Source organism: Polypterus senegalus, chromosome 3, assembly GCF_016835505.1.
Source record: "Polypterus senegalus isolate Bchr_013 chromosome 3, ASM1683550v1, whole genome shotgun sequence".
Taxonomy (NCBI): Eukaryota; Metazoa; Chordata; class Cladistia; order Polypteriformes; family Polypteridae; genus Polypterus; species Polypterus senegalus.
Genome location: NC_053156.1, coordinates 266,639,214 through 266,660,609, shown reverse-complemented (window position 1 = coordinate 266,660,609; position 21,396 = coordinate 266,639,214). Strand labels below are relative to the sequence as shown.

The following is a 21,396-nucleotide window of genomic DNA, read 5'->3' as shown; positions in this document are numbered from 1 at the left end:
GGACTACTATAACCCCCAATGGAAGAAATTGATTTAGGAAATACATGGATACCTGGAAGAGTTTGAGAGAGCAGCTGCATTTTGCAGTCCATTGCATAGTTTATGAAGACCCTAAGTCAATTCTTAATTGGCATTCACTGAGGGAGCTTTAGCAATGAGGGGCAGACAGAGCTCAATTAGCCAAGCTGACAATTTAAAAGCAACGTCAAGGAGGCTGTTATAGGACTCTTCAAACCAAAAAAGAAGGTTAGAAATCATCAGAGAGAATGTGGTTAAAGGGCATCAGTTGGGCCCAGTGAAGTGAACATTCTGTTAGTAGTCATCCTAGCCCGAATGAGGTGTGTGCGTGGACTCCCAGAAGAAAACTGCACAGATCAGAAGTAAATTAGATTGGTTAGAGCAATAGGGATGATGCTTGCTGGGGCGACTATGCAAGTTTTGTTTAAAACCTACAGCATGTTTAATAAAGAAAAATAATACGTGTTTATGGGCGGCACGGTGGCGCAGTGGTAGTGCTGCTGCCTCGCGGTTAGGAGACCTGGGTTCGCTTCCTGGGTCCTCCTTGCGTGGAGTTTGCATGTTCTCCCCATGTCTGCGTGGGTTTCCTCCGGTTTTCTCCCACAGTCCAAAGACATGCAGGTTAGGTGTATTGGCGAATCTAAAATTGTGCGTGTGCGCCTTGCGGTGGGCTGGCTCCCTGCCCAGGGTTTGTTTCCTGCCTTACGCCCTGTGTTGGCTGGGATTGGCTCCAGCAGACCCCCGTGACCCTGTAGTTAGGATATAGTGGGTTGGATAATGGATGGATGGAATATGTGTTTACTGGGTACTGCTGGGAAGTTTGTCCCCCCACAACTCATGGTTTGATTTTTTAATCAAACCGCTAAAATTTAAAAAAAAAAATCGTATCACTTGATTGCCATTTGTTATCTGCTGTAAGAAAAACGTGGAACATTCTACACTATAATTTAATTTTTATAATCCTCTCTCGATGTTTTTTAAGCTCTCAGGTGGGGTGACTATTGTGGTGAATTGCTGTGTTCGCTTCATGTTTTCACTACAGTCCAAAGACATCTTCCCATGTAATTTGGCATTTGGTGTCAAGAGTATGTGCTTGTATTTTTTTGTTCTGTGAATTACACTGACATTGCTCATAAGGATCTTCCTATTGTATAAAGTTTGCTGGCATTAATGCCTCTGTCTCCCTGTACCTGTCATACATAACAAAAATGATTTTAAAATGGATTGATTGGTGATTAGAAATATTTTTTGGAAAACAAAACAATTGCAGAAACAGAAATACTTACCACAATGTGTACTATTTGAATTTGGAGCATGTGGATAGTTTATAGATTGGCTGGTTAGCAGAAGAGATGGCATATTGTTTTCTTAAGTTATTTTCATCTGGTCATATAGTCCAAAAGTTACTCAAAGCCTGAGGCTCTTTATACTACTCAGTTATGACTGAACTAGCTGTGTGAGATCTTCAGGACAAAAAACAACCCAAAGACTCCCTAGCAGTTTTACTATATTCGTGGATTTAGAGAGGCACCAGCTAACTCTTAAGAATTATGTAGGACACAGGACATAGACCCACCTGTGCTTGCTGCTCACCTGGCTCTCGTAAGAACACATTGGTGATATCTTAGCCGATTCACTGGCATATGAGTCCTATTAATCTTTGTCTCTAGAAATACCTCCAGATAGACAATGTTTTTAGTGAAAACTTCAGGCCTTGCCCTTTGTTGCTGAGGTGTTTCACTTTCACGTTGTTGAGCCATGGCATTTGTTTCATGTTGATGCTGTATCTCTTCATCTGTGTCATTAAGCACCACGTTGTTGTTGCACAGTGGCGTTTGCTACACACGGGTCTTTCATAGTGAGAAGTGAGGTGCATGCAAGTGACAAAAAATGTAACCGTGCATGCATGCTCCATCTAGTGGCTGTGGTTGAGCATGAGCAGAGCAGATTGCTCCATACATGCACACACATGCACATGCACACACACACAAACACACACTCACAGGTCTTCCGTTTATATATGTCTAATGATTTTTACTTTAAAAGCATATATTGATCCTTTTGTGTGTGTTTTTTAACTACTCATGGATAAAAGTAATTTTTTCACACCTTCTCCTAAAAGTCTTTTTTTCTGAAATTAGTAGAAGCTGGGCAGTATGGTGGCGCAGTGGTAGCACTGCTGCCTCGCAGTTAGGAGATCCAGGTTCGCTTCCTGGGTCCTCCCTGCGTGGAGCTTTGTTGTTCTCCCCATGTCTGTGTGGGTTTCCTCTGGGTACTCCGGTTTCCTCTCACAGTCCAAAGACATGCAGGTTAGGTGCATTGGCGATCCTAAATTGTCCCTAGTGTGTGTGCTTGGTGTGTGGGTGTGTGTGTGTGCTCTGTGGTGGGCTGACAACCTGCCTGGGGATTTGTTCCTGCCTTGCGCCCTGTGTTGCAGACTCCCGCGACCCTGTAGTTAGGATATAGCAGGTTGGATAATGGATGGATTAGTAGAAGCTCATTGATATTAAGGAGAATCAACACAGTTAAAAATATTCAAATAAGTATTAACATGTTATAATTGTGACCTTAATGTTTACACATTTAGCTGTACACCTGGACTCTTGTATAGGCTGAAATCCCCTACTGAATTCAGTTGGCTATTTTAAATATGTCACTTCACATGCCTGTGCTTTAATTATTAGAGCATTATGGTCCATGCATACAAAACAAATTGAGTTGAGTTGATTTGCAACACCAGCATTTCTATATAAAATACAGATTATTTGGCTGACTGAGAAAGCAAAAAGTTCTGCAGTTTATTTATTGAACCTGTCAATATAACCCTGTAGCTATCCCAGAAAGTGTGCTTGAATAGTGTTCACCAAGTAATGAAAAAATAAGCTTATATAGTGAACAATGCACTATTAAAACAATGGATACAAAAATAATAGAAAAGTACTGGCATTGTCTAATTGAAGCTTTTATCTTTTGTAGCAAATTGCAACCTGCCTGTGGGCTAATGTCAATTGTTCAAATTATTGTACAGTATGGGGATAAGCGTTGGAGTAAAATAAATTACTTTTTCAATAAAAATGAAGGGAACGTCTATAGAACAAGATAGAGTTGTCTGTCCAATAACAGACTTTGTCATTAATAGCTGCTGCCCTTTGTGATTAGAAGAATCCCAGCAAGTTAATAAAAGTTTTCCAAATGATGTTATAACGCTAGATGATAGTCCAGAATAGTAAAATGTTCAGTTGTAAATCTGAATTAAATAGAGTCATTTTAAAATGTCAGTTCTTTTATATGACAAAGTCTTGCAGGTTTTACTTTTGTTGATACCACTTTCTTAATTGGGACTCTTTAACCTGAAATTGTATTTTAACCCTTTTGTTTTTTTGCTTCTCAAACTGAAAAAATCAAATAGTATTTCTATTACTTTTATAATTCAAATCCTAACATAGCATTCTCGGAGTTGCTTGATAAATTTGAGGCCATGAAAGGCTGGGAACTGCAAGGCAGGAATCAGTGCTTGGCAGGGTGCAAATCCATCACAGTGCCCATGTATATAGTTCAATTTAGAATTTTCAGTTAATTTAATACATACTGTATATCTTTAGAATGTTGAAGGAAAACCAGAGCACTGAGAGGAAAACCACACAGACATGTGGAAGTGGCATAAATAGAAAGTGACCAAGTTGGAGTTCAAAACCAGGGTGTGGGAATCAATGTTAACCACCACACCACCATATCACTGTAGAAAATAACGACCTTCCTTTCTAAAAAAAAAAAATCTTTCTTCTTTTGCACCATTTCTCCACTAAATTTGCATATTGTTTATTTCATAAGAGCGTATATTTTTAAATAATCAGCTTGGTGTTGAGGCTTTATGGGTGTACAGTAAATGAAACTGAATTAACTATTTCTTTTAGTATCATATTATTTCTGCTCAATAGTCATTTCTTCTGATCAAAGCCATGTAAGTATTTAACAATCGATAAGAACAAAGTAAAAAAATGAAAATTAATGATTAAAATGCACAAAAAATGGAAGAGGTGTAAACACTCGCCTATGCTAACAGTAATACATACCCTTGCAAATGTTTTCTGAGGTTAATTATACATAGGGCTACATTTGTGAATCCAGATAATGAGAGTTGAACTGGCTTACGAACAAACTAATTAAACAGAAAATCAGTTAGACGTAGCAATTGACCTCTGATTAAGAAAATTGATGGGGTAACAACTAAGATCCTCAGGGGTTGTCCAAAGCCAAATTCTAAATAGCTACAGTACATATCATCTTTGTCATATTAAAGGTTGCATTCTACCCCTTCTTTCATTTTTCTAGATGGGTTAAATCTGCATTCATGAACACGAGAGACATATGTATGTGTGGTACATATTCACATTAACATAAATTAAAATGATGCTATAATTACAATAGCACCGTATCAGTGGAAGACTCTATGGTATTTCACAGAAGAGAAACAGCAACTAGCATATGTTCTAAGGTCAACCCACCTTAAATTAAATTTCCTTTTTTACAGAACCATCTTTTCATAGCACCTACATTTTGAGAACCTACTTAATATTTTCATCTGTTGACAATCAAACCTATGTAAAGTTCTTGCTCTCAGTTCTCTTTACAATGCAGTGTCAATAAATATATTTTCAGTTGCATCTTAAGCTTCCGTATCACATTAATCACACTATCTTTCTACTGCCATGTGTTGCATTACTGGGAATTTTAATATAGCACGGCTGTGTTTAGGTTCTATAGAGATCAGGAAAGCATTCAGGATTTTACATAAATGAAGTAGGTAGAAAGCTAGTAGGTTATTATGGCCCTTTTGATGTATCCAAGGCACTCTGCTTTGTCAGCTTGTGTTTTAATACTATGGCTTATAGATACCTCCATAAAAAAATATATACCACATTGATTTTTAAACTTGGTCTTTATATTTCTAATGCTGAAACTGTAATTCTATCATTCGTTTGACTTTTCAGAAAATGCTTTCCATTTTTTTAGAAACATAATGATGCAGCTATTCAACCATTTACAGTCTCTCCTCCACCTTTAATTACCAGACACAGCTTCAACATACATTTTTGGGAAATAAAAGGAGGTATAGTATAGTGACCTGACCTGATAGTAAGAAGCACATAAATGTTATCAACAAACAACCCAATAAGCAATATAAAGTAGGCATGGTACATTCCTTATACCCACTGTATGTTAATTATGCTGTAAACAAAGCTGTACAGAAAACACCCACTTCCCAAGATTATTTTACTTTGTGGTGAATTGCAAATAAACACTATTTAAGTGAGCACAACCAGAGGATCACATATCATAGGAAAATTGTCAACATTTTATTCTGATTTTTTTTTTTGCTTTTTTATTCACGTAACATTTGTGCCATCTTTCCATTGCCAGGCTGTTTTGCTTTGGTTTTGAATTACACTGGGAATTCACAACTGTTCTCTTTTTATTTATTGTCCTTAAGGACTTTCTGGGAATCCAGTGGACTTAGAGAAGAGGTATCAGGCATTTGGTCGCAACTTCATCCCACCGAAAAAAGCGAAGACTTTCCTGCAGTTGGTTTGGGAGGCCCTGCAAGATGTCACCCTCATCATTCTTGAGATTGCTGCCATCATCTCCCTGGGACTCTCCTTTTATCACCCCCCAGGGGGTAACAGTGAATGTAAGTATCATGGGAAATTGTAGTGATGTGAATGAAGTTTCATAAATTATTTCTTAGTATGGTTTACATGTAATATCAGAATTTTATAGTCTTTTCAGAAAGATCACAATTAGGGGTTAGTGCTACTTTAGGGAGCAGGCATTCATGTTTAGAGTATGACTTTCTATGGCTTAATCCATTACCTCAGCCTAATCATGAAAACATCTGTGAAATAAAACAGTCTAGTCTATCAGGGCTTAAGTTTTAAAATAAAGGTTTGAATGAATAAAATGAATTTAGTTCAAAAGCATCTTCGTTATAGCACATGATTGGCTAATGATCTTCCAATCAATGCAAGCCTTTCACCTTTTTTTTCTTTTAATTGAACACTTTCCCATCTGTCTGTGAGTCCTAGGAAGATGCGGTAGTAACAAGCCTAGATCACATTAACAAAACTATGACAATGAACTAGGTAGATTAGGTAGATTCTTACATTTAAAGATGATGAAATTCAAAAATATTTCTCAAGTGTTCATCATCAGCAGCAAGAGTAATGAGGGATGATGTTGCTAATGATGACAAACTTAAAATTTATGTAAATTAAAAGTATTCGAGAATGCAAATGCAGTTTTCTGTGGTAGTCCTCTCAGTTCTACAGCCACAATCCATCAATCACCTGCCCATAACACTTTTAGTATGATAAAAGACAAAAGTTCTGTATAATCCCAGTTAGTAAAGGGACAGCATACATTCATTTGAGGAAAACTGTTAACAATGTAAGAATTGTAATATACATTTTTCAATCAGAAATATTTTCTTTTAAAAATCTAGTAAATTGCTGGGAAATTTTTATTTTCATTTCCAAGTTAATGTACATGTTTTGATTTGGAAGGAAAACTTAATTAAGGCAAGATGTTGTTTAAAGCCAATTCCCTCTGCTACATACAATTTTAAATTAAAAGATCTTGCACCCTATCGTATTTTCATGTAACCTTGTGTCAACCACATCAGAACATTTTCTTAGAGGTCACCCCTGCCTAAGGTAGAAGTTACCTGTCTAATCATAATTTTCTTCTGTTCTTTTTTTATCTGGGAAATCTAATGAAGTGATGTTGAGTAGTATCTCTAGACTCCAAACTGCAAGGCTGTGATTTTAACTTCCACCTCCAACCTATAGTATGATCTTGAGAAAATAACTTAACGTGGCTATGCTTCATGTACTAAAAATATATATTAACAGTTGCACTCTGTATGTGAACTTGTAAAATGCCCTAAGAAAGTGTTCATTGTAGAAAGGCACTATATTATATACAGGCTGTTTTTCCCTGTTCTGTCCCTGTTTTCCTGTTGTCTGTAGAGTTTGAGTCTACTGTATATCTCCCCATGATGACCCTGTACTGAAATAATAACAAACAGAATACTAACACTAATCGGCATATGATATAAATTCTGAACATTAAATGAAGGTACTACAAAGGTAGTTTCGCTAGATAGAATGATGATGATATTTTCATGCTATCTCTTTTCCAGTGTGTGGTCAGGCTGCTGGTGGAGTGGAGGATGAGGGTGAGGCTCAGGCTGGCTGGATTGAGGGTGCTGCTATCCTATTCTCTGTTTTCATTGTGGTTCTGGTGACAGCCTTCAATGACTGGAGTAAAGAGAAACAATTTCGTGGCCTCCAAAGTCGCATTGAGCAAGAGCAGAAGTTCACTGTGATTCGCAAAGGACAAGTAATCCAGATACCTGTTGCCGAGATTGTCACTGGGGACATTGCTCAGATTAAATATGGTGGGTATCTGGGTAGCCATATGGATGGTATATGGATTGATAAAACTGAAGCATAAATATTGGGAGGATAGTGGACCACAGTAAGTGTGGTCTGGTAAAACTGATGGCTTCATGCAAACAGCTACTAAAGTGCAAAATATGTTTTTTTTTTTTTATATTAGCTTTTCAATTTCCCATTTTAACAAACCTTGGTAAAAATGAAGCCTAGTTGTTCTAGTGTGACCAGAATGGATAGTGAGTCAGAGTTTCCTAATATTTCTTATTAATTTTAAATATCTAATCAGTTTCTATCAGTACACAGTTGGATTTTAGCTATCATACACACAGGTAAAGCTGTAAGTTTCTTTTTGAATTTGAAGAATTTGAATGTAACAGCTACATCAATGATTAGTTTATACGATTAACTTTATTAATTATAAAACAAACCCATATAATAAGTGTACTTTTGACATGTTTGATTATTTTAATGGAAGTAGATTAATGTGATAAAATATGCTTTGAAATAAAAAGTATGTGAACAACCACCAACATATTCTTGCAGACTATTTTGTCAGTAGTCCACAAAGGCAGTATATGAGAACTTTTAACTTTGAGAATTATATTGCAAAACATCATCTTCTCAAACTCGTTTCAGGTGACTTGCTTCCAGCAGATGGGATTTTGATTCAAGGCAATGACCTGAAGATTGATGAGAGCTCACTTACTGGGGAGTCTGATCAAGTTAGGAAGTCCCTGGAGAAAGACCCTATGTTGTTGTCTGGTACAAAAAGTTTTTTTTTTTAATCTATGTCCATTTTTTGTTTGCTTATGATTACCTTCTAGCTCTAACCATTCCCATCTATAGGTACTCATGTAATGGAAGGATCTGGGCGCATGTTAGTCACAGCTGTTGGATTAAACTCCCAGACTGGAATTATCTTTACTCTCTTGGGTGCTGGAGGAGAAGAAGAAGAAAAGAAGGTCAAGAAAGGTAAGTCTCACACTGAGCACTTTATTCCTTATTTCTCTTCACTCTTGTAATTTACCTGTCTCTTTCTTATTTTCTTGCATACTGTATCATAGTGCAGAAATCAACAGCTGTAACCAGCCTAACTCTAGACATACAATCAAGAATCAAAGCATGCTCTCTAGTAACTATCAAAAAAATTATTTTTCCCATTTAAAAGACAAACTTAACAAATATAGATATATTTTATTCTACTGTTTTGATAAATTTCCATCATTCTTCAGAAAGAAACTGAAATATATATCTAATGTTTGTTAAATCTGAACATTTTAGAAATAAAAAAAAACCAAAAAACGGTATTCTACTGTTTTTTCTAATGCACCGCAGTAATTATAGTTAAGATGTGAGACACCACCCTTTGATGACTTACATATTTTACTATACCGTAAATGAAATAGATCTGTAAACCATGCTTTTCTTGAAAATAATTATTTTGCTACAAACATGAAATTTATAAAAATAAATACTTTTTATATAATTTATAATTATTAAGCCTAGTAAGGGATTAGAAAAGTACTTGTAAGTAAATTGTCACTGTATAATCATGTACAGTTTCAGAGACCTTGATTTTTGAACAGTGGAGGCATTACTCATTTACTTCAGAACAAAAAAAAAAATCCCAAAGTCAATGTACCTCTCATTGCAGTACTAGGTATTCTCATATCTAGGGTCCACATTACCCAGGAAAACCATTTATTGCAACTAGAGGCCCTTATGACTCTTATTTGATAAAAACCTTCTTTACTTTAAAGTGTTTTTTTTATATAAAGGGTAAATGATGCACATTCTCTTTAAAATCTAAATAGATGAATATTGTAGAGGCTTATTATATGAAAAATTAAAAATCTATAAATTCCTGGAAAACCCACACTATTATTTTTATTTATCTTAGTATATTGCCTGTGTTTTTGTTTCTTTAAAAAAAATCATTATTATATTAAGTTTGTCCACTTATTTATCTGTCAAGAAAAAAATGAGGTATTGAATTTAGGTAGATGTTCCTTTGATTGATCATTTTGATCAGCATTAACACATCAAAGTTTGTCTGACCCAAAACTGGAGGAAAAACACTGCTGCAAAGCAGAGTGGTGCAGAACAGAAGAGCTAGCAGCATGGAGCCTCAACAACCAAACCGCCCCATCCCGACCATCACCACCCCCCAAGTCCATGGACACTTTCCTGCCATATTTTAATATCACTGTGGACATTCACTTATATAAGTCATTTTCAGGAACTGTGAGCAAAAAGATACAAATAAAACTAGATACAGGTTTAAAACAAAAAGGAAATAATTTTAATACTCCAGGAGAATTTTATAAAATGCAAACATTTGTATCATATTTTTCATTAAGATAGAGCCTCATCCTGTAGCTAAATTTAATTGAGGATCGATAACTATTACAAAAAGTGTACTGTTCATTTTGTTTTAAGTATATATTTATGTATGCAGTAAATATAAATTTATAAATTATATATATATATATATATATACATATATGAGATACAGTTCTGCTAAATAATGCAAAGAGTACACAACACGTATTTTGCCCTTATTGGGGCTTGTCAGGTGTACTCACTTTTGCATCCCCTTATGGGGATCAAACCTTGGACATCGTCGCCTGAGGCAAAGCCTCTGACATTGCGCCACAGCAGCTGGTTTGCTTTTTTAACAGGGTGAAGATTGGAGTATTACATTCTTAGGTCTGAGTCACAATCTGATTATTTGGGTGGTTACCTACCAGATGACACTTGTAGTTGGTCAGCCAGTCGGCAAACATCTGCCACGTCCTCTCAGTTGCGAGAAGCAGATCACAGATATGTTACAGAGTATCTGCCAAACAAATCAAATACACAGTATATATATATAGCAGAGTCTGTTGTTTACTGTACTGCTTCCCCAGATCCAAACAACTACCATATGAGCCCATTGCCTAACCCAAAATCATTTATTAGATTAGTACTTAACAAGTACAGTACCAAACAAGTTAGCAGCTGGTTCAGCAACAGCTATGGACCCCTTCACAGGCCTACCTCAAAGGCCCCAGTTATTCATTACTGCAGGGTGGTCAAGTGGTACTGCAATTGCATTGAACCCCTGAAGGAAACTGACCTCTTGTAGCATCATGCAACTTCTGTAATCATTCTTCCTGGAGGACCTGTAAATCAAAGTCCTTCAGTATTTTTTCCTTGAATTGTTTTGCTGTCTACTAAATGTACTCAATCACCTCTGTAGCTACTTTTTGGCATCTTGTCCAGGATGTGTTTCTAGCAACTTATCCTTTTATAATACCAATAAATCTTTATGTTTGTTTCACTCCCCAGCAGTCATTTACAATATATATACCAATATAAAATAATTAAAATATCATCGTTAGGATTTCCAGTATTTACAGATGGAGAGATAAATACTGAAACAAATTGTAGGCATGACAGCAGAAAATTAGCTATATAACCTCACCTTTATATATTCTGGTAGCTGGCCCTTCAAATGCATCACAAAACTTGCATTGAATGCTCTAGTTTCTCTGCTTCATTTTTCATAGCAATTGTAATGGCATGCTATTCAAAAAAATTACTTCAAAATCTCTTCTTATATTTTGGAGAATGCAATATTGTGTTGCATTCTGGTTGGCACCCTTATCCAACATTACAAGCCCATAACGAGTTAAAATATGCAGTGTAGTGAAGTTTCTATTAAAGCTATCGGTTCTTCCCATTCAATAACTATAGATCATTTGGAATACAGAGTAAAGAATTTAAAGTTAAAAAAGTAAGCATCTCCTTAAGTATTAAAATGTTTGTTTCTGTATAAAGCGTACCATGTGGTCTTCTGTCTTTGCCTTACTTACTGTCGCTTTTCCTAAAGCGCAGAAGGAGTTTTATTTTTGTACAGTATCATGTTCCTTAACGTTGCCATCATTGTGATGGGTGTTGTTCAGCTGAAGTTAATTAAACAGTAAGATTCTTTTTTGTGTTTGCTCTGAAAAAAATTCCAGAATTGTATTATTTAAATACAAATATTTTATTAAAATATAGTTTGTGAAAACATTTTTCTGTTTGCATTTCATTCCTACACAGATACTGATCATTCCTCCTCTTCTTGTCTTTCCTTTTCTTTTCTTCCAATATTTGATTATTGTCATGAAATAAAGAAATCTTGACCACTGCTACAAGTCTTTGCTTGGTTGTTATTTGCACAGGGCTAAGCAAGCTAAAAAGAAATGCTGGGAATTTCAGATCAGTCCCCATCTTAATCTCAATGTCACATACATTTTTCAATCTTTTGCCATCAGCTGTCTTTTACTTGTCTACCTGTTGCCATAGCGTAAGGCTAATTTAAGCTGAATGCTAAAACTGACATGTGATTTCAGCTGTTCTAGAAATTCAACAGATTATGTATGAATAGAGGGCTTTCATATATTTAAGGAAGTAAGTAATTACATGAACGAAGCTCCAAACAACATCACCCCCAATCTATTTCAGTTAACATTATTACCCATTTAACTATATGAGAAATAGAAATTTGAGGAGTGCTTTTGGAAGGTGACAAAAATACAGAAATTATGTGTTTATTAGCAGTTTGGCTTAGATTCTATAATACCTTTTAAGGAAAATATTTCACTTTGTAGAGCCCTGTGCTTACCAGCTAGACTTGTGTGGCCATCATGTGAGACTCGGTTCAATAGACAGTCTAGCTGGATTGAAATGTAATGGTAAATTAGGTTGTGGTCACAATCACAGAGAACTATGCAGACTTTATCTGGCTAGGCTGATGCACACATTATTGAAGATGATGTGATGGTGACTTAAATATTGAGTATGTGTTCTACTGCTTATTGCATAGTCTCTCCAGCTATAGTGTTTATTGAATTGTTGTGAAAGTGAAATTCCTAATGGGAAAGCAGATAATTTGCCATCTGTGCATGGTAGGAACATGCCCTGATTTTAACTTTTATTTTTGTCTAGCTTATCATCAAGCACAAAGTGGTGTGGTACTTAGTAATTATCAGAGCATGTGTTTTTTACTGTTTACAATTGATTACTTCCAAATTTCAAATGACTTTAAAAAAGTTTAATTGTTGTGAGATATTAAAAAGACAGTGATTTCAACTTCACTTGGAAGACTGAACATTTCCTTGTGATTATGTCATGTATAATGAATGCTCTTTCCCAGTTAGAATTTATCACTTTCATTCTGTTATTTCATGCTCACTACCAGTGGCTTCTTTTTTCTTTTCTTTTTTTTTGGAATGCCATGTGATCAATGCTCCACCCTCTTCCTTTGTTTAAACAGGAAAAAAGCAAGGACCTGCTGAAAATCGCAACAAAGGTAAACCCTGCTTCCCCACCCCTACCATCCAACAGCAGAGTTTCGGAGTCACATTTGTCTCTCCCTTTCTCTTTCTTTCTCTCTTTTTTCTATTGCTGCTGCCGGACCCACTCAACCTACTTCATTTTTAGGGTGCAACTCTTACTATTGTAAGAATATATGATGACTTAGTAAGTCAAAAATTGATTAATTAAAACAAAGAGTCTACAAAATAGTTACAGAATTAAGGTATTATAAACAACTCAATATTCTGTAATTATTGTAGAAGCTATACAGTAATTCAAATTAATACCTTAAATTACTCCATAATCTTGAAATAATTATATGCATATTTTATTTTCAAAAATATATTTATTTAATTTTAAAATAATAACAGCCGTCATTATGCTTAGAGTTTTTTATTGGCTGTGTATATCAATGTGCTTGTCATTGTCACAGCAAATGAGTATTTTTCGGTCATCAGTAAGCATGGAATTCAAGTTAACATTTCTTAAATTCTTACTAGTGATGTAATGATGATTACTTCTGCCACAGTAAATTTTTTCGGAAAATTTCCACAGTTATTTAATATACTCTTTTTAGTTTTATTTGCTATTGTCTATTCTGACATATGCATGCCAGCCAACAATTGCCATAATATCCATGTACTATTTGCAGTACAGTAAAAATTCCAAACCAAATCCAATATCATTCTGCGCGAGTCTCCTTATTTCTTGATTTATCATGTCCCAGCTCAATACCTGATCCAAAAAATATGACACAATGAATTATTGATTAACAAATACTCTTTTGGAAATGACTGCATAGGCAATCTTACACCTGCAGTGTACATCATCATTTTTTGAAAGAGATAAATACCATGGGTTTTTCAATTATAATAATGTATAGTCAAAATGTTACTTTAATTTTATAGGAGGTAGGTGAGTGACAGGTATTCAGATACTGTTTCAGATTCTGGGCATACACTTTTTGTTTTACTCTAGATGAATAATAATTGATAATAACTTAATTTTCTGAATGTGATGGCTGACCAGATGCAAATCAAAGCACCATGCAATTACTAGTAGTACTTTGGCAGTTAAATTGAATTTGTGACATCCGAAAATTGGAACATATTCCTCCACTGACTCGCACACCCTGCTTCCCAACACACGCTGATATGTATTTGATTTTCAGTCAGCTGTAGAGTGTGTTCAATAATATTTTTTTTTAATATACCAGACCATATTATGCATAGCATACAATATAAATGATTAAATGATATTGAAGCCTCAAGCTTTATTTTCTTTCCTGGTTATCCTGTGGAACAGCCATTTGTCTGGTTGTAGGGAGCTGTTTACTGGCAGAAAATAATCTGAAACATTTCCTTTCAATTGTGTTTGTAAGAGTTGCACCTGTATTGTTTCATTGATTTAGAGCTGCCATTTTGTGTTTTTATGTGTTATCTCTTTTTTCAGGGTTCTCTCAGGACACCACTCATTCTTTTATCACTCTTTCTTTTTTCCTGTTCCCTCCCTCTTTCTCTCCAGTGCTTTTTGTTCTTTTGGGCAGTTTCAGCTTGCTTTTGTGGTCCAGCCTCTTACACGCTCGCCCTTCCTTTCCGTGGGTGCGTTTGTCCGTGCGTTCGTCAGTCAGTCCGTTTTGTCAGTCTTTGCCGCTGTTTTGTCAGTCTCGTCCTTTTTGCAGCCGGTTCTATTTATTGGCAAGCAAATTTACTGCAGCGACCCTTTTTAACTGGCTGTTTTGCTGCATTGAAGGTTACCATGGAGCACATAGGTAAGCAAGTATTGCACCTGTCACTCAGGTTAATGAGTAAATGATACAAATGTTTCCTTCTTGATTTAAAAAAAGAAGAATCTCACATGTGCCGTACAACAGCTTAATGGAGGTGCCGGAGTGGCTTGAAACAGACCTCTCAGAGGAATCTTATTTTAATTTTTCATTATAAACTTTGATCAATATTGTTACTTTAGCCGTACCTTTTGAGATATCAAAAGCTCACTTGGCAGAGCATGAGAATCTTTAATTTTTTTATTGACTTGTTAACCATGTTAATAGTAAATAATGCAAAGTGCAGAAATTGAAAACCAGTTCCTAACTGTATGACCAGTGGTTCTAGAGATTATAGCATTAATCACAGCCAGCATTATCCATGTGAGTAAAAGTTATTAGAAACCTATAGTAAAAGGAATATAGCTTGGACACATTGTAGAACAAAAGCTTCTTTGCTATGATGGTTTTAAGCCATTGTAGTAGTATTACAGAAATATAAATGCATCAAGTAAAAAATAAAAAGTCAAGATCATTATACTCATCAATGGGATACATTTTTATCAGCTGGGGTTGCATTCAGTTATACTGACAAGAGACTCTTTAAACACCAGGTTTCTCACTTATTTCTGCATTAACTCACTAACTGATATGAATATGTACAGTTAAAAAGAATAATAATGTCTTTTTTATTAATCTGAGTGCTAATGATATCCACTATAAAGTGTATTTCTAAATGCACAGTACAGCTGAATGTGTTTTGATCTTGGAGAGGATGACATACACAGCAGTCACCCTTAGACATGTTTGTATTTTCCTGTTTCACAACAGTTATAATATGTATAAACAGTATTTTTGTTATACAACAGGGCAAATGTAAATTCTTAACTTTTAAAAAAAATAGAAAATTGAATATTCCATAGAGCATTCATACTTTTGGCAAAAACTGCATCCATATTTATTTTAGCATGTTTTACTAGTTTTGCATATCTGAGAACTTTATATCGCATCACATTGTCTTTATTTCACTAACATCATCAGATACAGTTCCAGATTTTTTGTATATCTAATAAAGGTCACAATTTCTTTATAGTCATGTAAACAGCCAAAAAAAGAAGCCCAGTTGTTGGTTTGGAACTTTTAACCATATGTGTAGGTGGTACTCAATTCCAGTTCAATTTTGATTCCCAAAATGATTTTTCCACTTAATATTCACTATGCAAACAGATTTATTTCTGTTTATTATTGTAACTCTTTGATTTTTAATCTTGGCGTTAAAGATTTGAAAGTGAAGGGCATTGTGGCTACAGGGAGAAGGTGTGTTTTATTTCAGTGTATGGGAAACCTAGATAGATATAATGAATAAAATAGTATATAAAGAACCTGCTGCATAGCCAAAAATAACCACTAGCAATCATATACAGTCATATGAAAAACTTTGGGAACCCCTCTCAGCCTGCATAATAATTTAGTCTACTTTCAACAAAAAAGATAACAGTGGTATGTCTTTTGTTTCCTAGTAACATCTGAGTACTGTGGTGTTTTCCGAACAAAGATTTTTAGTGAAGCAGTATTTAGTTGTATTAAATTAAATCAAATGTGAAAAACTGGCCATGCAAAAATTTGGGTACCCTTGTAATTTTGCTGATTTGAATGCATGTAACTACTCGATACTGATTACCGTAGATCCCGGAATACAGGCCGACCCGGTATATTAGCCGAACCCCTTCTCTACCTACTAAATTACATGTATTTGCCGATGGCCGGTATTTAAGCCGACCCCCTTCTCCAAGCAAAATTTTCTAAATTTCCTTAAAAGTGTCTCTTCGGGTATATTTATAATGTTTATCGGCGAGAATTTGAGACTGCCGGCATTTTTGATATATAATATAATGTGCATAATTTACCAAAACACCAATAATTTTTCTAATGTACTAACCAAAAAGTTATAAAAAGTGCCTAGCCTACTTCAATTAAGCTAGGAGCATGGCGGCACGCATGGTCGCAGCGGCTTAGGGCTCTCCTTTTCAGTGCACTTTTTTGTTGTTTTTGTACTTTTTTTTTTTGTCCTTGTTTGTGCACGATCGGATTAGCGAACATCCGCTACACCATTCAGAACCTTATAGACATCGGTGTCCAGAGCCAGACATCTGTTTTGAGTGTTTTTCATCACACACACAACATCCCAGACAACATAGCGAGACCAGCAGGCTCTCCGTGGATTGTTGTCGGGTCTAGGAGACAACACAGACGGAGGAGGGAAAGAAAGCAGAAGCGGGGCCACAGATCCAGCGTTATGCTAAAGCTAAAAAACAACCATACAAGCCCTATACAGAACTTTTTTCTGCACTGAAGGAGCTGCTTTTAATCTCATTGTAGCTGCGTATAGTGACAATAAAAGGCATTCTATTCTAGAAACAATTTCATACTGCACTCACCATTTAATTTGACATCTTTGGGCTGCAGTAAGGGAGGAGATATTTCCACACAATGTCCACCTTCGTTTCGATTGCGATCGCTTACTTTTACCTTCTCTTCCTTCCTTGCTTGCATGGTCTTAATGAATTATATATATAGGTAAATCACTGCAATTACATCCACAAACACATGTATCTGGGCTCCAACTGACACTACTAACGCTCTTGGTTGTTTGTTTACAATCGCGCAAGCGGATACACGTGATCGCATCCGTTTCGTAACGATAACGTAAGATGTCGATCGTAAATCAAAACAAAAAATTTCATTTTAAACTTCCCGATAATTTATTATAAATTTTATTAAAAAAATCAACAACTAAAACACTTTTTTGAATAAATTCTTTATTTAATTTAAAGTACCGGCATGCAAAGTTACTTCTTCATCTGAAAGATGGCTCTGTGGTTTCGTCATTATTTACTTCCGTATTCATCAGCAAAACCGGCATTGCGCTGGAAATCTTGAATCTGAAACGATACTCGTTGTATAAACCGACCCCCAAACTCCAAGCCAAAAATTTAGGACGAAATTCTCGGCTTATATAACGGGATCTACGGTACTTGCAACACCAAATTGGTTGGATTAGCTCATTAAGCCTTGAACTTCATAGACATGTGTGTCCAATCACGAGAAAAGGTATTTAAGGTGGTCAGTTGCAAGTTGTGCTTCCCTTTGACTCTCCTCTGAAGAGTGACAGCATGGGATCCTCAAAGCAACTCTCAAAAGATCAAAGATTGTTCAGTATCATGGTTTAGGGGATGGCTACAAAAAGCTATCTCAGAGGTTTAAACTGTCAGTTTCAACTGTAAGGAATGTAATCAGGAAATGGAAGGCCACAGGCACAGTTTCTGTTAAACGTAGGTCTGGCAGGCCAAGAAAAATACAGGAGCGGCATATGTGCAGGATTGTGAGAATGGTTACAGACAACCCACAGATCACCTCCAAAGACCTGCAAGAACATCTTGCTGTAGATAGTGTATCTGTACATCGTTCTACAATTCAGCGAAATTTGCACAAAGAACATCTCTGTGGCTGGGTGATGAGAAAGAAGCTCTTTCTGCACTCACGCCACAAACAGAGTTGCTTGTTGTATACAAATGCTCATTTAGACAAGCCAGATTCATTTTAGAACAAAGTGCTTTGGACTGATGAGACAAAAATTGAGTGATTTGGTCATAACAAAAAGCGCTTTGCATGGCAGAAGAAGAACACCCGCATTCCAAGAAAAACACCTGTCACCTACTGTTAAATTTGGTGGAGAGTCCATCATGCTGTGGGGCAGTTGTGGCTAGTTCAGGGACTGTGGCCCTTGTTAAAGTCGAGGATCGGATGGATTCAACCCAATATCAACAAATTCTTCAGGATAATGTTCAAGGATCAGTCACAAAGTTGAAGCTATGCAGGGGTTGGATATTCCAACAAGACAGTGACCCAAAACACAGTTCGAAATGTACAAAGGCATTAATGCAGAGGGAGAAGTACAATGTTCTGGAATGGCCGTCACAGTCCCCTGACCTGTAAATCATCGCAAACTCTATGGGATGGTTTGAAGCCGGCTGTCCATGCTCGTCAGCCATCAAATTTATCTGAACTGGAGAGATTTTGTATGGAAGAATGGTCAAAAATATCTACATCCAGAATCCAGACACTCATCAAAGGCTATAGAAGGTGTCTATAGGCTGTTATATTTGCAAAAGGAGGCTCTACTAAGTATTGATGTAATATCTCTGTTGGGGTGCCCAAATTTATGCACCTGTCTAATTTTGTTATGATGCATATTGCATATTTTCTGTTAATCCAATAAACTTAATGTCACTGCTGAAATACTATTGTTTCCATAAGGCATGTCATATATTAAAAGGAAGTTGTTACTTTGAAAGCTCAGCCAATGATAAACAAAAATCCAAAGAATTAAAGAATATGATTGTATGTGGTGTTATTTAAAAAGTCAATGTGTCAACCCTATGCAAGTTCTTATTCATTTGTGTATTCCGGAGTGCTGTCTGCATAAATATCATGAAAATACTAGTGTAAACACTAAAGAAAGAAAATAATATCTAAAAAGAAAAATCAAAACTATGTTTTTAGTTCTGGTGTATAAAATTATCTTTAACCTCCTGCCACATATAATCTGTGTGACTGATTGGGCCACTGCAGAATTCTTACATTGTTTTTAAGCTATCTCAGTGTGGCTTTGGTTATATGCTTTATCATCCTGCTCGAAGATGAATATTCTCTGGAAGCGTGTTATAGATGGCAGCTAGTTTTGGTTCCTTATTTTATTGTGCTTTCCTTGTTCACAAGACTTCCAGATCCTGCAGCATTCATCATAGCTTGAGGCTGCTATCACTGTGTTTCACAGTAAGGGTGGTGTTTTTGGAATTATGTACTGTATGATGTTTTATTTGATCCAGGCACAGTGCTTAATTTTAAGGTTTAAACAATCACTTTTGGTCTTTCCTCATCATAAAATCTCCTACCTGGCATCAGAGTCCACTACATACCTTCTGCCAGTCTGTACTTGGTATATTCTGTTAGCTTTTCAAGAAATGCTTTTCACTTTGCTACTCTTCTATGAAGTCAGGTTTTGTTAGGCTTCCATACTACTGTGGTCAAATGCAAGTTTTATAATGTCTCAAACACAGAAGACTTAACACATCTTATCCATTTATTCAAATTTCTGATATGTCCTATTCTCTGTATGACACAGTTTCCTCACTTTTATTATAATAGTTTTTACTTTTGTTTTGTGAATGATTAGTAACTAGAAAATTTCCCTATAACATTACACTAATTGGTGATTTTCAGTGATCTTTTAAAAGGTTTCCTTGTCTTGATGACATTGTCTTTGTTGTGAATTGTACCGTGAAAATTCCAAGAGACTATCATATTTAATCTGGACTGATGAGAAATGTTTTCATTGTGACACACGTGCACTCCATTCGGCTCATTTTTCTGAAATAATTCCCTTTTCTAATTCAACAAAATGGATTAACTTATACTTTTACAATGATCTAAAGCTTTGTGTTGATCCATTAAAAACAATTTGTTTTGCGTCCATTCAGATTAAATACTGAAACACTGTAACATGGTCAATTTGTTATCGCTGTTTATACCACCTGTGAAAACTACATAGGTCCAACAAACTCCATTTTTAGTGACTATTGTATAGTTAGAAAATATGAGTAAACTGAGCATTATATTTTTATTGTAGTTGTTGTTGTGTCATCTCATCTGATTTACTCTTCACATTTCCTGTCACAGTAGCAACAGATTGGGGTGATCAGCCCAGACCTTTCTAACCCCAGCAACTATCTTAGACATGCAACCTATCTAACATATCCAGGGTCTGCTCTTATGGGACTGTGCCTGATGTACCCTGCAAAGCAGGCCAGGAAGCACCATCAGTATATGTCCATAGCACTTCACCTAACTTATCTTGATTCAGAGAATAAGAGGTTCTACTCAGAATCCATCACATATTTTTGAGTCTCTTATTGTTTACTGTAAATTATGTTTTTCTCTGCATTCATGCTATTGTTTCATTAACTGGTGAATGGTGTTCTTCTATAAGAATTTGATTTATTTTTGTCTTACCTGATTTTAAATGGCTATCATTCACCTATAATGATTGACAGTCTTTTGACCTTTATTAAGTAATGACTTTTTTGACTCCCTTTGAATAAGGGGACAAACTAAATGAATAAAGTAAATCAGCCAAATCTACACATCACCTTTTCTTAGATAACTGGCATATTTGAATTGGCAGTATTTGTCCAATCCATACACATTCTGTGCTCAGTTACTGTGTCATATTCAGCACATTATGTATTCCGTATTTTTAAAATTTGTATGATACAGTATTTCTTTCTGGAGTTCATTTTTTACTTTCTCTATATTTTATGTATTGTTTTTATGAATTGCTTCAGATTTTCAGCAAAAACAACACATTTGTTTTGTTGGAACTACTATGAATTTTGGAAGAATATGGGATTATGTATCAAAGTGCTTGTGGTACACATGGTGTGAACACTATACCTTGAAATCAAATGGACCAGTTCTTAAGAAATTTAGTTGACAGCTTTCACTGTTTAGTCTTAAGAGCTGATTAGGTTTTGGGTAAATTCCAACCATTCATTTTCAAATTTTTAAAAAAAGTTCATATTTTTTAAAGACCATACAAATAACCACACTAGGGATCAAAGTTCACAACATTTTTTAAATGTATTAGGTCATTGAAAATAAAGACTTTTAGAAGTAATGAGTTCAATCCAAAGTTTAAGTATTGTGCTTTTAAAGTTCGAAACTTAGAAATGAAGTAGTCAAAGTGGCTAAAGTCTA

At 35.6% G+C, this 21,396-nt stretch overlaps 1 protein-coding gene across 4 annotated transcripts in view; it reads left to right on the top strand.

The window, feature by feature from the left end:
- The window catches only part of atp2b4 (ATPase plasma membrane Ca2+ transporting 4), a 270,016-nt gene that overhangs the window by 190,059 nt on the left and 58,561 nt on the right, over positions 1–21,396 (top strand). For 2 of the 4 annotated variants that reach the window (XM_039749115.1, XM_039749117.1), the window contains exons 3-7: positions 5,510–5,707; positions 7,217–7,474; positions 8,109–8,234; positions 8,319–8,444; positions 12,775–12,810. In XM_039749115.1, the coding sequence (XP_039605049.1) occupies positions 5,510–5,707; positions 7,217–7,474; positions 8,109–8,234; positions 8,319–8,444; positions 12,775–12,810 (744 nt within the window). The remainder of the gene's footprint in view (positions 1–5,509; positions 5,708–7,216; positions 7,475–8,108; positions 8,235–8,318; positions 8,445–12,774; positions 12,811–21,396) is intronic. The other 2 variants (XM_039749116.1, XM_039749119.1) reach the window with 1 other exon arrangement.